Raw genomic sequence first — 17,369 nt, 5'->3', positions numbered from 1 at the left:
ACATTAATAGCACACGTAGATATGCCAAGTAAGCATTACCTCGGGACTGCTCAGCAAATTTTCTAAGTTGTATTTATACTTGCTATGGTCTAATATAAAATATGCTAAGTGTAACATGTAACAAAACATTTAGAGAGAGAGAGAGAGAGAGAGAGAGAGAGAGAGAGAAATATGAGTAGCTGTTACCTTGTTGTTCAGACAACCAGTGACATCCACAGCACGACAACATTCATCCATAACTTTTTTTGTAGCGTCATACAGCTTGCTTAGGAAAACCTCTGGGATGCTGGTGTACCTCCGTGATATCTCAAACATGTATCTGTATCAGGACCAGAAAACCATTTGTGTGTTTTCATAGGGTCAAATTAAAATGGGGTCCCTTGGATCAGTGCTGCAAACAAAAGTTAGCTAAGGCTACCTGACAGCTATATAAATAACAAGGATTCTTAGTGTAGTGAAGGCATGGGTGCCTAATATTAAAACTGCCTGACACTTTCCTTTAGTAATAGTAGTAGCACTGTTGCTGTTGTAAAGGGCAGGAACTACATCTTCGTATGTATGTTTCTGAACAGTTCAATAGAGCTTTGATCTTTTTGGGCTAGAAGACTTTAGGTGGTACTCCTGAGAAAGAAAGGACAGTCTGGGTAAAATACAGGCTTGGGTCCTAAGAGATCTGGGCTTTACCCCTGGTGCTGCTGACTGTATGATCTTGTGTAAATTATTTAAATTCCTCTGTACCCTATTTCAAACACTGAGATCACAATAGTTCCTGTTCCCCAAACTTTTGCCTTTTTTCTCTATATAGTTTGTGAACTCTTTGAAGTAGGGACTCTCTGACTAGGAAGAACTCTTAACACAATGGTGGCCCCATTTCACTTGAGGTCTCTTATACTGTATATAACACAAATAATTATCATAAAACCAAGATAACGAATCTTGTTTTCATGAGCAAAGACAGAATCAAAGTGAGGATAAGCAGATGAACCTTCAGTAATCTTCCACAACAGCAAGAACTGTTGACCCCCAGCCTAGCAACTTAAGGTCCATAATGGTCTACAGAAACTGCTGTTCTGTCTCGTTCAGAAGGAGGATATTGAGATTTCTTACCTATATGAGTTCTGGTCCCTGTCTTCACTACAGAGCTGTTCATTTGTTGGTGTATCAATGTCAGGCAATGATGTAACTTTAGCATGTTGCAGTGAATATATGCACAAATAGTCTTGCATAAGATTTTTTCCCTGGCAGCAGTCAGCAAATTTTTCATCCTTGGATGATAATGTGCTGCAGATTTTTGTGGTGTGTTCTGATAACTATAAGGAAAAGTAGTAGTGAGTTTGTGTTTCCAACTATGGTAACACTTGGCATTTTATAGTGGTTTAGATCAGGGGTGTTAAACCCTCTATCCCGCAGACTATACTTAGTGCCCAGAGTGCTCACTCTGGCCAGTCTGGAACTGCACCACATGGCTCCTGCTCTGGCCCAATTGAGATGTGAGACTCACATGGTGCCCACTCCAGCTAGTCTAGGGTGGATGTCGTGTGCAGCACAGGTCCCAGAATGGCTGGAGCAAATACCAGAGCCAGCATGCAGGGGAGTCACAATGTGTCGGAGCAGACTCGATTAATCGAGTCTGCTGGAGTGTGGAAATTAACGTGCTCCAGCAGCCTCCAGCGTCATGTGCATCAGCATCCTCATGCTGAAAAGTATCATCAGGGTGCTTTAAACTAAAGCTCATTCAACAAGTTTTAGTTCAAAGTGCCCTGCCACCATTTTTCAGCGTGGGGTTGCTGATACACGTGATGCTCCTGGCGCTTTTAATTAGTGTGGCGCTCAGAGTTGCGCTAATTAAAGTGCCCCCCCACTGATGCCTCCCAAAGCATGTGCATAAATGCCCAAAAGGCCTGACCGCAGATTTATCTGTATTTGAAAATTAGCTTGACCCTTTCTTAGGGGTCACAAACCATCACAATACATAAACAGAGAAATAGATGTTTTGGGCAATATGTTTTGTAGTAGTGTGATAGGGTTGTAGCTATAGTTTTAGAAATAGGTTAGACAAATACTTAGATGGGATGCTTTGATAAGAATAATTGTTGGACTGGACATAACACCACCTTAGAGATGTGAAACCAAACAGCAAATATAAAAGCAGAAGGTAGAGCATGAGAAATCAAATACAGTTACTCTTGTCACTCAGCAGAGATGCCACTTCCATGATGTCTTTGCAATCACAATAATCAACTGAAACGAAGGGTAAAGGAACCCAAAGGGAATTAAGAAGCAGAAACAAAAATGCTGCTTTAAAGAAAATTGTTAAGAAGTGTATGCACTTCCAATCAACTTTAGTGGGATTGTCCCCAGCCTCAGTTGGAAATGTCCCAATTATGTGAGATTTCAAATGCAGCTGTACCAACAGCATGATGAATGTGGCATGGCTCTGCAGTGGCAGGGGGATGGGCTTAGTCAGTCTCTTCCAGTTGGCAGTGTATGCCCCTCAGTTGATTACACTCCTGGGTATGGGGGAATACAAGCCAAATTGTGCTGTTAGTATGACCTCCCTCTGAAAGCCAAGGAAGCAAAAAGAAAAAGCAGCTCCCTTCTTTCCTTCCTCTTCTGGGTTGTGGATTCAAAAAAATGCCTGGTACCAGCATTTTGTCCCATTAGTTATGTATAGGATTCTAGGCTTCCTACCTCCTTCTGCACAGAGTCTTCAGTTGTTGAATTACAGAACTTGGAAAACACTTCAGCAGCATCTTCAGCCAGAGGTAAAATTTCCTCAAATGACGCACATGGTATCTTCTGAGAAAACATGACTAAAGAGCTGGACAGTCAAAACATGCAGAAAGGGATGAAGTATTTATTTTAAGGTCTGTCTAACATTCTTATATACTGTCTGCTGATATTGGTAATATGTCTTCAGTATGATTTACTTATGGAGATTTGCATGATGTATACTATGCTTGGAGGACTGGCTACAAAAAGAAAGCCTACTATTTCACTACAAATGTCAAGGTTACACATTTTGTTTTTGTTCTCATGTGGAAGGAAACTGAGACCCTTTAACATATTTCATGAAAAAGCTGAGAGAGAGATCTTGACCCACCCCAGGATAAACTAGAAGTTAGGGCACAGATATATGGCAGGCCCATTTCCAAGCCCCTGCTCTAGCATAGGCAGTGAGGGGACTTGAAAAGAATCCTATGTTACCCTCAGTGACTGCCCTCACTTCTGGGTCACTGGCTATTTTAGGGTGGGTGTGTTGGGCCCCCTCTATACTTTACAGGTATCACACAATTAACTGGTTAATTGAACAATTACCTTGAGATCAGCTCCACGTAAAAATACTTATCATGCTTTAACCAGCTATAAATTTAGACCTAAAAAATCTGTACTAACTTTATAGCTGGTTGCCACTGAGCTTTCATTTGCACATGTAGCAGGGTCTCCTTGTGGCTGGAAGCCCTGATAGGGATGCACCATGCGCAACTGAGGCTGGGAGTTCCTCAGCTAAGGGGACTCAACCCCAGTAGCTGTGGATGCTGGATTCCAGCACTATGCCTCCCCATGTCAGGGCCCAGCTGTAATGATCTCCCAGCTTCAGGATCTTTATACACCCTTGGGGCTTGGAGATCATGGAAGCTGCAATCTTCCAGCCTGGGGGGAGGAGGGGGGGATGGCCCCAAGCCTGGAAGCCCCTAAGATGAGGGGGCTGTGGGAACTTGCTTTTTGCTGGTGCAGGGGAAGCCCAGGATTGGGCTCTCACTGCAGCAGCAATAAGGAGCAATGGGATCTAATGCAGGATCCCACAATCATGCCTCCTGCCAAGCATGTGTGGCATGGCAAGGAGGTATGACTGTGTGGATTGTGCATTAGATCCCATTGCACCTTTACCTGCATGTGTGGAGGGGGCCGTGGTCTTTAGTTCTGTTGTTTGGACTAGAAATCCCAGTCAGGACCTGAGAAACATTTCTGATGAACGTTTGGCCAAAGCATTACGTTTCCATGAAAAGCATCAATTTTGAAAATTGATCCCACAATCTTGCCTCCTGACCAAAAACCTGTAATCAAAATTCCCAGCCAGCTACCCATGAAAGGCTGCAGATGATTTGAGAAAAACCCCAGTCAAATCCTATCTATTCTCTTCTGCATATTTAAGCAAGAAAAAGTGCAACAAAGACTTTTAATGCCAACACTTTATCATTAAATCTACTAAGCCTACTCACACACTCCTTAGTTTTTAAGTACAGGCTAAAAATGAAAGGGCAAGGAAGCTGAAACACTTAATATGAATAAACATGAAACTTTGGGGCAATTCCTGATTTTTTTTTTTTTTTTTTGTATCTTGCTCCACCTGTGCAGAACAAACTGTGAGTACAGTCAGTCAGAAGGCTGTCTGAGCAACTACTGTGTTCTGTGCAGAGGTGTAACTGGCCAGTACTATGCTCTGGGCAGTGCTGCATCCCTTTCCTTCATCTCCCTGTACCACTGGTGCCTACCCTGCAGTGGCTCCAGCTCCAGCAGTGAGAAGAGCAGAGCAGAGCAGAAGCAATGCCGGAGCAGCAGCTGGTGGTTTGCTGCTTCTGGAGGAGATGTCATATTCTTTTTTTGCTACCATGTGTGTCAAGTGGTTAAAAAACCTACAAGTTCTTGGCAGCAAAAAAGGAGGTTCAGGAAGAAGGTGATGGGGGGACCCCTAGCTCCATTTTGGCATCACTCTGTCCTCCTTAGGCAGTGGCTGGGACTTGTGCCCCACTCACTAACCCATTGTTATGCTATTGGTTAGCTGTAAGTAGAGGCTACCTTTAGCTTGTTGTAGAGACAAAAGTAAGTTGGAAAACACCCATTACTGAAGTTAAAAACCTAATTTAAGTGTTTCAGCTGGGGAGGACAAAGACCGGTACTCTTCCACATGAGTGTATACATTTGATTCCCTCCCTCCCTATGTAAGCACTTAAAGGAATGGCTTTGATTTGCTGAAGACTAGTAATTTCACATGGGGGACTCTTGTGCTGTGGTAAATGGCATCTTTATATCAGGCCCATAGCCTTGCATCAGGGCCCTAGCCTAATCAGTACAGCTATTTAATCCAACCCATCACCCTGCTGCTAACCTCAAAGGCTAGATGAGGCTCGCCTACAGCCTCCACCAGTTCCCAAGTCTCCACACACTCCTTGACATGTGAATGGCTGGCTCTTGTCATCTGACCCTACACTTCCCTTATATAAACCCAGGGAGAAGAAGTATGTAGGCAACAGAGCTTTTTCTGATTTCAAACTGCACTTCTGATAACTGTTTACTTCCTGACATTCTGGTTTCCTGACTCAGCTTGCTCATAGACATGTTTCAGTTCTCAATCTCCTGGTTACCTGATCAGGCTTGGGTCTAGATCTGCCTACCCTCTCTGATTAGTTTGTACTGCCATCCAGTAACCTTGATCCCTGATTCATCTCCAAGCCCAGCCACTCATATCCAAGCATTGACGCTGTATTAGGCTGCCAAAGTGTAGATTAAGGACCCTCTAAACCCAGACATGTGAATTTGTAAGAATTAGCCTAAATATTTGGAGTTATGGAACTCCAGAGATGTGGTTCCATATCCAGATTTAACTCTGGCACCAACAGTAGCCATGATCCTTTGCCACTGATGATTGTAACATTATTTCATGCCTTACTTCCTGTTTATACCACTTACCTCACTACCTATGGGCCATGTTCCAGATCATCCACTCTTTACAAGCTAGTGACACTAACACTGCTCTTCCTGTTCTCCATTTAAAAACCTATTCCACCTTCCCAGATTAGTTGAGAACCTGTAACATTAATACCTCATCCTTTGTGTCCAGTCTACAAGACATACTTTCTTTATTCACAATTCTTCTATAATCCATAAAGTCCTGTTTACTCTGCTTTCATCTATATACACTAGTGCCATACATACTTGCATATCACACTCACCTTTTTCCCAAAAGTTAACCAAAATTGGGGTGCGGGTCTTAATCAGGAAAGCTAATTTTTCTGCCCAGAACAGAAGCATGGAGATAGTGTAACATGACTACTGTTTCTTTCCCTTCTCCTTGCTTCACCAGTTGCATAGAGGTAGGGGCAGGGTCCAACAGGGTCAAATGTGAGGGGGTGGGAGGGTGCAGTGATGTGGGTGTACCCTGATTTGATTTCTGTTTAACCAAAGTTTAAACCAACTATTCAGCATGAACAGTGCCATTTCTATTCAGGCAGCACTGATGGAGTCAATTGACTTCATGGCTCATTATGATCTACCTGATCCCTGATAATTGCTCTTCACTCCACAGGTGTTAACAACCCTCTTTTCTTTTATATGGTCTTCATGTTCCACTAATCAAGCTTTCCTTCCTTCAAAAATGTTACTGTCTAGTAGCTACTCCTGGTTTCTCTTTTATTTCACAGGCTTGCAGACTGCTTTTACCTCTCTTCAAAGTACTAGATTCACCCATGGAGTCCAGCAATACTAGAGTTTTAGCTTTTGGCTGGGCAGCCAAGAGCTGCTAACAATTCAGTCATAAAAGGGTTAAAACTCAAGTTTTTGCTTGAGCAGGGAAGGGATAGTGAGTAAGTTGAAGATCAGGCTTTGTCCCTATTCTATTCAGCCACAATGCTGGAAAAATATTTTTTCTTCGTTCTGCCTTCCCCAAAACAATGTGCCTGTTTTATTCAGAGACATTTGGTATGCAAGAAAATCTGACATAAACTTCTCAATTAACCTTTAATAAGAACACAAGATGCCAACACACATGTACTAGTATTGCATTGTTTAAAATAATTGTAGGGCCCACCTAAACAAGAACATCATAGCTCTGACAGGAGAATGGTAGTAGGTTAAACGATTTGCTTTGCACTTCTACAAAATACACAAAACCCTGCTTTGCACTCATTTATTTTTCTAACCCTATTCAAATATAAAAACCACTGAAATAGGAAGCACTCTAAAACAAAATATTTTAAATTCTGATCTGAATTGTTATTGGATATATGGTATTTCCTTTACCTGAACTTGGTTTTTTCCTTTCCATATACCGCAAGTTGAGAACAAACTCTGTTTGCCATTCTAGTGGTTATTGAGACAGTTTTTCTTTCCAATCTCTGGGACAGAAAGGAAAAGAATTGTATTAAGCAGACATTATCCATTGGTGGGTCCAAAGAGGATGGAGCTAGACTCTTCTTAGTGGGGAAAATGACAGAATAAGGAACAATAGTCTCAAGTTGCTGCAAGGGAAGTTTAGGTTAGATATTAGGAAAAACTCTCTCACTAGGAGAGTAGTAGACACTGGAACTGGTAACCCAGAGAGATCGTGAACTCTTCGTCCTTGGAGGTTTTTACATCTGGCTAGACAAAGCCTTGACTCGGATGATCTAGTTGGGGATGGTCTTGGTTTGGGCAGGGTGTTGGACTAAATGATGTCCTGAGGTCCCTTCCAACCCTAATTTTCTATGATACTGTGACTTGTCATGACCATTTCCTCCCACTTTTGAGACTGCAACAAGATCAAGGTTTTGCTAAGAGGGATATTAACTATTCAGTTGTCACAATAAAACTTGTTATAGATCCTGTTTTTATTGTCTGTGCCAGAAGGATGCAGAGTTCCCTCTGATATACCAGGTTTGATGACTACAGCTGCATGAAAAGCTCACAGTGAAATATCCTGTCACCATTCCAAAGCAATATTAGATTTTGGGTTGAATTACAAAGCTATGATGTAAAAAAGTGATGGCTTTAGCTGAGTGTCACTTTGAATTATGGGTTTTCCTTAGTTTAAAACATTAAAGCTATATTGAAAAAGTTGAGATTCTGTGGGGATCACAAGCAGAAAAAATACTCCTACAATGGTGAAACAAAACCAAAGAGATCCATACCTGCATAATCCTGGCTAAAAGTCAGTGGATATCAGACTAAATTCATATCCTTTGGTTGCTTTTCTGAAGTCATCCTGAACATTTTGAGATTCCAAGATTATACAGGGCACATCTACATGAGATGCTATGTTGCCGTAGCGACAAGCTACATTGCCGTAGCTCATTGCTATCACAACATACCACCAGCAGGCACGAACTGTGATCCTGATGCTACTGTGCAATAGCAATGAGCTAGTGCACAGTAGAGTCGGAAACAACCCGTGTGGCGTTGGGACGGTGCCATGACGTCAGTTGCTGCTCAGTCATTTAGTACTTTCTTAAGCAAGTACCAAATGAGTGTGCAGTAACAACTGCACAGTCTGGCACATGTGTAGGAGTGCCCACAGGACATTTAATTTATATTTCTATCTGTTGGCTTTTTTCCTTACTCACCCCTCTTTGATCAGAATTGTGTTAAAGTTAAAAACAGTACAAGAGATGACTTGTTAGGAGTAAAAATAACAGCTTTTTTACTGTAGTAAAAACTTGCAGGGATGGATATGCTTACCTCTTTCAAGAAGCAGATACCCGGGCTTGGTGAAATGCAGCAAGTTGAAACCATAGACAAGTAACTTCCTGTAGAAGCTACTAACAGCGGCAAAGGGGCTTGTCCAAAGTTACTGGAATACTCGTACAGAAACCTAGAAAAGAGACAGTACATGGCTGGAAAGTTTAACTCAAGGAGCGGGATTTTTACAAGCAAGTAATGGAGTGGGATGCCCAATTCCAAAGACCCGCTTTGCTGAACGAGACGTTGTATTCATGTAAGACATAATGCTGTTAGTGGGATCATGGCCATCTTCCAGCATATTCAGGAACACTTTCTATTGGTCAGTGAGCAATGTTTTCTCTAAGGAGTAGCGGTCCGTGACTGCACTACTTCAGAGCCGGTGGAGCCCACGGAGCAGTTCCCCCCATGCTTGCCTGTGCATGCAGTGGCAGGAGCTGCCCTCCCCGCATCTCCGTGACCCGCAAATGAGTTGCTCACAGCTCCATCCCATGCCCCACACTGGCTGGGCAGCGCCTGTTAGCACCCCTTCACTTCAGCACCCATGGCAGTCATCCTGCTTGCCCCCACCTTGCTATGGCACAGTGTCTTCCCTCTCCCCTCCTCCCCCTATAATGGGGTAGAGTGCCAAAGGGAATCTATGATGTGGGGAACAGACAATGATTTTGAAGAGAACTATTTTTTGTCAAGACTAAAAATATAACCAACAGCCAAACTTTTATCTATTTTATTTAGCGGTCTGTTAGGGCTTCTTTTTCCCTAACAGCTTGCTGCAGAGCTCAATATTTTTCCATTAGTAGCTAGTGAGTAGTGCTCTGTGGGCTCTGCTGGATCCGGGGAACTGGTTTGCTCTCCAGCCTTGACACCACCTGCCTCCTCAATCCCTGAAGCGATGCAGGGGTGCAGAGCACTTCCCTGGAGCTGGCGGAGCCCACGCCAGCCCCCAGCCCTGACCCTGTCCCCGTCTTGGCAAAGAGCTGCTGCCTGCCCTGCATTGAGGAGCTTTCCTAAGTGGCCCACGCAAGCCCCAGTGCCTGTGCTGCGCTCCGTGCGCTCTGCGCTCCATGCTTTGGGCGGGTGCGTGGCAGGAAAAAGTTCGTGCACGGCAAGATTTTTAATTGTGCACGGCCACGCATGCGTGCACCTTAGAGGGAACACAGTCAGTAAGCACTTGCAATAATTTCTAATCAGGAATCCATATACAGTGACTGTCAGTGGGAGCTTAGGTCTTGAATCCCTCAGGCACATTAGGAAATCTCAGTGTTTTTTGCAGATGCTATATACATTGCTCCTTGAGTAAAAATGGAGAAGTAAATGATGGCAGCCATAAACATAACATTCAGACCATACAACTCACTTAGCCAAACAAAATATCCAGGTCTACATCCATGTGAATGTATCAGTGCTCCACAAATTGACGTCAGGACACAAATACTGTAAGAAGTTGCCTACTGGTAGGAACTTGGCAATAGGAATCAGAGTTAAGGTCGGCCTGACCTTATGGGGGCCTAGCCATCCGGATGTTTTAAAAGTTGTTATGCTCTCCAGTTTAGCAATGTCTTTATTCTAGTCAGATGAATTAATAATTAGTGTTAATAAACTACCTTTCTTGGCATGAATGGTATTGACTGATTCAAATGCCAACCCTGACAAGGAACTTGCATAAGTTTTGTGAATGGAGACATTATATTTATATGAGGCATAATGTCCCTTATAGGATTCTGTCAACATGCTACCCTCTCCACTGTTCCCGTGGGCCAGTGCTATTTTAACCATGCATCCTTCATGTTCTCTACACACTATTTTCTGCTGAATTCCTGTTCCTGTTTGCATGGAGAAAGGGTGTGAAAGGTCCCCCACCAACCTCTTCTTCCTGCCTCATACCTACCCACACAGTCTGACAATGTAGAAGTGAATTTAAATACTACACGTTACAAAAAAGATAGGTACAGGCCCAACTTTTTGCAATCTTAGGTACTTAATGAAGCAGATTTTCAAAGGCATGCAAGACCATTGGATGCTCAGCTCCTACTGACATACAGGGGGAGTTTGAGTGCTCACACTGCTGTTGTGCCTTGAAAATTCTCTCTCTCCCCCTGCTGTGCCTTACCTTCTTCATTCAGGGTCTGTCAGATAATGGGTGTTAGGCATGCTCTGAACAGTTCAGTTCCCCTGGCAAGTTCAAATGTTCCCCAACATGAACCCCTGGGGCTCCTTATGCTACGGCTTGGGGCAGGGCTCTGGGCAGCTTGTTCCTTGTGAGGTGGCATCAGCACTTGCATGTCTTTATCCATGCAAACCAGCAGAAAGTTAGGCAGTCAGGGGGCTTAGACATGAATGAGGTTATGTGACAGCTTTGAATTTTCAGTGGTGTGTGAGTGGTACAGTTAGGGCAGAAAAATGGCTTCCTGGTTCTCCATGATTTCATTTAAATATTTTTGCAATTTAGATTAAGTATCCATTGGTTCCTATCAATACAATCTTTGGATGGGCCAGGGACCATCCAGCACAAAGGATAATCATAGGAATCATAGGAAAGTAGGACTGGAAGGAACCTTATAACATCATTTAGTTCAGCCCCCTGTTCAAAGCAGGATCATCCTTGACAAGTGACTGTCTAACCTGTTTTTGAAAGTTTCCAAGGATGGAAATTCTACATCTTATCAAGATAGCCTGAACACCCACCATAGTCAGAACACCCTTATATTCCTCCTAATCTCCAACCTATATTGCCCCCGCTGCAATTTGAGGCCATTGCTCCTAGTCCTGTTCCCTACAGCCATAAAGAAAAGCTCATCTCCATCCTCTCGATAAGCACTTGTCTGGTATTTGAGGTCTGTTATTAAATTCCCTGTCTTCTCTTCTCTAGGCTAAATAACTCTAGTTCTTCCAGCCTTTCTTCATAAGTCTTTTCTCCCAGGACCCTGACCATTTTTGTTGCCCTGCACTGGATTCTTTCCAAACTGTTCATGTCCTTCTTGAAGTGTGTCCTCGATAAACCTCTGTCAACAATTTAACTTCCATTTAGTAAAGTGCAGCTGACATTTGCATGTGTCTAGTGCATTTGGCTTAAAAAACAATTAAAATAATTTAATTTGGGGGGAGGGGGATATATTAAAGACACCTGAATCCAAAATTAAACTCAGCCTTTTAGCACTTACTTGTCTGCAAAGTCCTTGGGATCTTTCTTGAAGGCATCACAGAGTTCTTCATTCGATGGCTCCACATAAGTAGGAAACTCTTTGGGTGGATGATGGAGGGCAGCCAAACAGAGCTTTTTCTCTAGACCTTGGTGAGTACAGCAGTCTGCAGTTCCGGCATGCATAGGGAAAGGAGAATTTTCATCACAGGATTTGTCAGACAGTGCTGAAGACTAGTGTGAGATGGAGGGAAAGGAACAAAAGACTGCTAGTACCCAAGTTTTTAATCTAGTAGATAAGTCCAGTTCTTACATTTTTCCATATGTAAAACATTACCACGGTCTACGAGTGAAATCCATTCCTCCTATCTACAGCTCAATCAATTGTGGTCCTGGTCCTTAAAAGCATTCCCCTGGAAGTGAAGCAGCACAATACTTTTGATGGTCTGGGCCTAGGAAAGTGCATGTGGATTACAGAAGGCAAACCTCTGCCCCTAACGTAGGGATATCCGTGTAAGTCCATAATGCAGTCTCATATAGCTTCGACTTCACTCCTTTGAGCTGTACCAGTTCCTACAACTCTTCCCTGTGGTTTGTTGGACCACATTATTTAGTAGTTCACAGTAAACCAGAGTATATGCCACAGAATTATTTCCAAACGTAATGCAGTCCTAGTAACAGGAGGACTCCCTCTATGCTTCATTCTTGAAATGGGACAAGACAATTCTTTGTAGGAGTGGGTAGCTTGAGTGAGGACACAATGCTGGCATCTGACGGACACACTCTGACGGGAGGATAACTGCAGCATTTCAGACACTGGTGCATGGTCAGTAGGAAGGGCTGGGGTGTGAACTCCTAATGAAAACAAAACCTGCAGTGACTCTTTGGTGGTATGAAAAGCAAAATCTAGCCCAAAGCAGACGTGCTTTTGTTGCTCAGAGTTAAATTTGGCTGCTGTGTGTTTGGCTGCACAGGCTTTCCTGTAAGATGATCTGGTGCATTTCTGCTGTGGATGATACAGACAGCATTTGTGGGGCTGTGCAGGATATGTGTTGCAGAGACTGCTGGCATGTGTAAAGGAAGAACCAGGGAACCTAGCATTTATTTCCTCCAGTACTCTGTCTCACTTGGCATGGAGAACTATTTAGCTACACAGTACAAATATCTTCCACATGGTGGTTTGGCAGCTCCTCTGTCACTGGGCATATGTGTGCATCTGCTTATGCTCTGTTTAGCTACTGATTGGGCACTACAATGTTCTTAAGAGGAAAGAGGCTCCAGCAATGGGCACTATAGTTACTAGAATTTGGGCACTTTGTTCCAGTGATGAATCAATCTATTTAGATATTGGTCATACTCACATGGTTTCCAACTACATTTTGTATTTCTCTGGATTTCACTGAAATATAACAGTGATCTCAGGAAAAGTGGTCCAAACCTCATTGGGACCTTCCAATCATACTTTGAATACTATTGTGGATAAGAATTCTTTTAAACACTTTTATTACATAAACAGAGGAAAAGTGCCCAAATCAAAACTGTAAGTGAAGATACCCCGAATATTTGGCAATGTTAGGGTATGTGTATTGTTCCTTTAAGTCTGTAGCAGGAAATCAGGGAAGGTTCTAAGGAGAAGCTCTGGAGTGAAGGACAGAGGGAGGGTATGGGGGGGGGAAGGGGGGGTCAAATGTATATTAGGGCTAATCCCTGCTCTCCCTATTTCATTTAAATTCTATACTTCCTATGAATTTTAATGATTGGCATGTGAGGGGCTGCTTGAAATCTGGATCTGAATTGCAGAGCCCATCTCTATCAAATATTTGCTAGTATATAATATTTGCTATTATATATTAATATTCACTGAATAGACAGTGAGCCCTGCTTTCTTTCAGACATAATTACCATTCTTTTCCTGCCTCCATGTATATTTACCCATCCAATGTTTCCGCCCCCATTTTTCCATTAAACTTTTATTGGAATTTAAACAGCCTCCCATATCAATAACAATGCATATATTGGAAGGATCATAGACTTTCTCCTTGTTAAGCATGTAATGATCTACTTATTTAAGGACTATTGTTTATGCACTAGATGTCTCTGTATGTCATACAAAATTGCAGATAGGATGGTGCCTGGTAAACAATGGGCAAAAAGCTGATACTCACATTGTATGAAAGACTGTCTGCCTACACTCAGAAGCCATTTTCTGTAATAAATACTCCCTGTTCAAAATGCTTTTGTCTCTACAGATCATGACAATATTTATATAAACCTACCCCCTCATCATAGCAGTTGGGATCAGCCCCTTCAGCACAACATGTTTCTACAAGGGAGACCATCTCTTTCACAATGTGACTGATCTCTTCAAATGTAGCATTGGAGAATTTCTTGCTATTCATGATGATTGTTCTGTGAGCAAGCAAAAGGTAAAGATTTAAGAAAAAGTTTGAGGAGTATTTATTTTTCTCTGAAATGGTGTGGAAATAAATCTGTCTAAGAGCCTTATTACACATTGCATTTTAAGCTGCTCAAAAGTTGATTGGTGTTAGTGCTAGCTTGAGTCTGGAGCAGTCATATCTTAAGGTTACAAACCTTCCCTGACGGTCCCCTTTGTGACTTGCCACTAGAGGGCTGGCAAATAGGGGCCTGACTACAAGCTACAGTTGTCAGTTCCCGCTACAGGGCTGGTGAGCCAGGCCAGGCTTCTATTGCTGCTCTAGGTGGGGGTGTGGGGAGAAATGGGAGTGGGGTGGGAACATGAATCTGGGAGGTAGAGAATTAATGGGATGGTGGTGGGTAATGAAATGGGAGGTGGAAAGGAAATGGGGGTGGAGGAAGGTGGTGAAATGAAGGAAGTCAGCCACTAAAGGATAAAATAAGTATTAAAAAAAAGAATTTAAAAATAAAAAGGGAGTAAATTAAAGATAATCTCGTTTTTAACAAATTGGGATTTAGGTTTGGGGTGTAGGGGGTGCTGGTTGTGCTTTTCAGGGTGGCTGGGAAGTAGGAGTAGTAAGGGAAGGCACTTTTGGGGGAGTTACTGCTCCTGCCCAAGACGGGAAACCATAGCTCATGGGGGCCCAATCCGGCCCCCTACCTTCTTCCTCCCTCCCACTCCATGTAGATCCCACTCCTGGACCTGTCCATGACCTGTGACCTGGCTAGGTGGCATGTGCTCTGGAGGCTGTTTACATGGGGTTGCACCCCTTGGGGGGAGAGGGGGAAGGTCACACCTCTGGGGACAGGAGAGGCAGTTGTCTTGATGCCAGAACCACCCTTGGGCAGTAGAGTTCAGGGGGTAGAAAGTTTGTCCACACAGAACAGGAGGGTAGAGAAGGGAACACTGCATCCTGGGATGCTGGAGGAATGCAGCTTGTGCAACTCACCTATGGGGAGTAGCCACACATTAATAGAACATGAGCTGGGTAACACAGATCAGAAATAAACCTGCCCTGGAGTGGTGTAACTTTAAGTTGCCTAACGTGTGCTTAAAACTAGTTTTAGGTGTTAATGTGTGGCCAGTCTAGGGGTTAAATACTCCAGGAGCAAAGTCCTAAATATAGTTAACACTTTTATATGAAGAATAATAGCACTAGACCTAAAAAAAACCCAGACATTTTCCTTTTAAAATAACATGCTTATTTGAATGTCATAGCAATCTGTTCTATTGTACCAGAGCCTTATTTTCCATCTAGTTTTATTCAGGCCTCCATTTTTTTTCTTGTATAGGTTTGCAAACTGAAGCCATTATAGGCCTTGTTTGTACTCTTCAGTTATTTATGGGTATATCTGATGCCACACCAACATCTAAGTATGCTGCAGTAGTTGCAAATCAGACAGAAGTTTAAGTGTCATCAGTTGTTTCTGAAAATAGTTGTGGATGCAAATTTGTGAAGTCAATTATTTGTAGCTGCAAATGCAACAACTCAAACCAAACTTTCAAAAAACTGCCCCTTTGGGTGCGTCCACACATGCAGGCATGTGCGCTTTTAGCAGCTCAAACAGAAGCAGTATAAATTTGAGCCAGGGCTTTTCGCCTCAGAGCATGTGCCTGGACATACACTTTGGCATGGGGCAAATTGTGCCACTTGGGGCATAATAACTCTGCCTGGCTCCTTCCAGATCTGCAGCCAGGGGGAGCTAGAGTGGGTGGCAACGCAGACTCTGTACATGCTGAATGGACCTGGCCTGGCCTGGCCTGGCCCATCCAAGGCCTTGAACTAGCAGGCTGGGCTGGGTCTGTTCAGCATGTATGGAGCCTGGGTCACACAGCACCACATCACTGCCGGCTGTGCCTGCAGCAGAGCCACAGCCATGCTGCCTGCTGCCACCAGTGCTGCAGGGGCCAGGTGGGGGGGCAGGCATGTGGCATCCCCAGCCCTCTACTCCCCCCCCCCCCCACCCCCCCCTGCCACTCTGCATAGCCCTGACATCCCCCTCCACTCCATACGCTCCTTGATATCCCCTCACCACTCCCTATAGCCCCCAACACCCCCTCTACTCCCAACACCCCCCAACCTCCCCCACCATTCTCCATAGCCCCTGACACACCCGTCCACTCCCAACACCTCTTGACATCCTCCTGCTACCCCCCCCCCCCACCCCCCCCTGCCACTCTGCATAGCCCTGACATCCCCCTCCACTCCATACGCTCCTTGATATCCCCTCACCACTCCCTATAGCCCCCAACACCCCCTCTACTCCCAACACCCCCCAACCTCCCCCACCATTCTCCATAGCCCCTGACACACCCGTCCACTCCCAACACCTCTTGACATCCTCCTGCTACTCCTCACACCCACCCACACCCATCCAAACCCACCCCACATGCCTAACTTACCCTTGACAGCACCAGGGGTGGGTGGGGGTGGGGTGGGGCAGCAGGAGCACTACAGAGACGCTCTGGCCAGAAACCAGTGTGTCTCTCCTGGAGGACTGACTCCCAGGTTGCCTCCAGGCATGGTCTGGGACTGTGCCTTGTCCCACTATTCTGTGGTGCATCTTTTTTTACCCCTGGGCATCCAGGGGCCTAATTTTGCCTCCTTGCTGCAAAACGTTTTTTTTGTTTCCCATACATGCATCTTGCAGCTGCAAGACGCACGTGCGTGCTTGTCTGGATGCACCCTTTGTATTCATTCATGCAGAGAAAATCTAGCATTGAAGTGGAAGGTGTGGGTATCCAAAGGAGCCACAGAGAAATAGGCACCCAAAATCCATTAAAATGCAATAGGATATAGGCATCTTGATTATTCTTTTGAAAATTTCTGTCTGACAGTTTTTACAATCTGAGACTCTCATCTGGCAAACATGCCATGTTAATGGTCCCACTTTAAGAGGACCAGTGGTTTTTGGATAGTTAGTTACAGATAAACCTTCTTAAATTTCTTTTAGTTTTTCCAGTACTAAAAGTTAGCTTATATTCTTTGTCCGCTACTTGTGACCTAAGTCAGTGTTCCATTTTCCTGTGAGGTACGTACAGAGTTCGGAAGTCATTTTTTCCCAGGTTGTTGAATTCTTGACAGATTTTGTCTCGCATATAATCACGACCTATAAAACAAGAGATGGGAAGATTTACTTGAGACAAAAAGGCACAATATTCCATTTCATGCTGTCCAGAAGCTGGGCTTATGTGAAATCTATATTCTCTATGGGTTTGGTTGAAAAGGTATTGCAATCAGCCAGTCTATTTACTTCAATAGGCTTTATATTAGGCAGTTTTTTCCCCAAAATGAGATTGATAGGGAGAGAAAAACTTGAAGTTGCTTAATTTTTAAACAAAAACTTGTTGACATTTCCA

The 17,369-nt window shown here is 43.8% G+C and overlaps 1 protein-coding gene across 3 annotated transcripts in view; it reads right to left on the bottom strand.

The window, feature by feature from the left end:
• GC (GC, vitamin D binding protein) overlaps positions 1-17,369 on the bottom strand; it is a 36,982-nt gene that overhangs the window by 10,342 nt on the left and 9,271 nt on the right. For all 3 annotated transcript variants that reach the window (XM_006018771.3, XM_025198067.1, XM_025198068.1), the window contains 8 exons: positions 17,050-17,119; positions 13,849-13,981; positions 11,595-11,806; positions 8,434-8,566; positions 7,021-7,115; positions 2,692-2,821; positions 1,108-1,310; positions 187-319 (listed from right to left, as the gene is read on the bottom strand). In XM_006018771.3, coding sequence (XP_006018833.1) covers positions 187-319; positions 1,108-1,310; positions 2,692-2,821; positions 7,021-7,115; positions 8,434-8,566; positions 11,595-11,806; positions 13,849-13,981; positions 17,050-17,119 — 1,109 coding nt within the window. The remainder of the gene's footprint in view (positions 1-186; positions 320-1,107; positions 1,311-2,691; positions 2,822-7,020; positions 7,116-8,433; positions 8,567-11,594; positions 11,807-13,848; positions 13,982-17,049; positions 17,120-17,369) is intronic.

Source organism: Alligator sinensis, unplaced genomic scaffold (assembly GCF_000455745.1).
Source record: "Alligator sinensis unplaced genomic scaffold, ASM45574v1 scaffold222_1, whole genome shotgun sequence".
Classification (NCBI taxonomy): Eukaryota; Metazoa; Chordata; order Crocodylia; family Alligatoridae; genus Alligator; species Alligator sinensis.
Note: the sequence above shows the minus strand (reverse complement) of the source record. Positions and strands in the feature narration are given on the sequence as shown.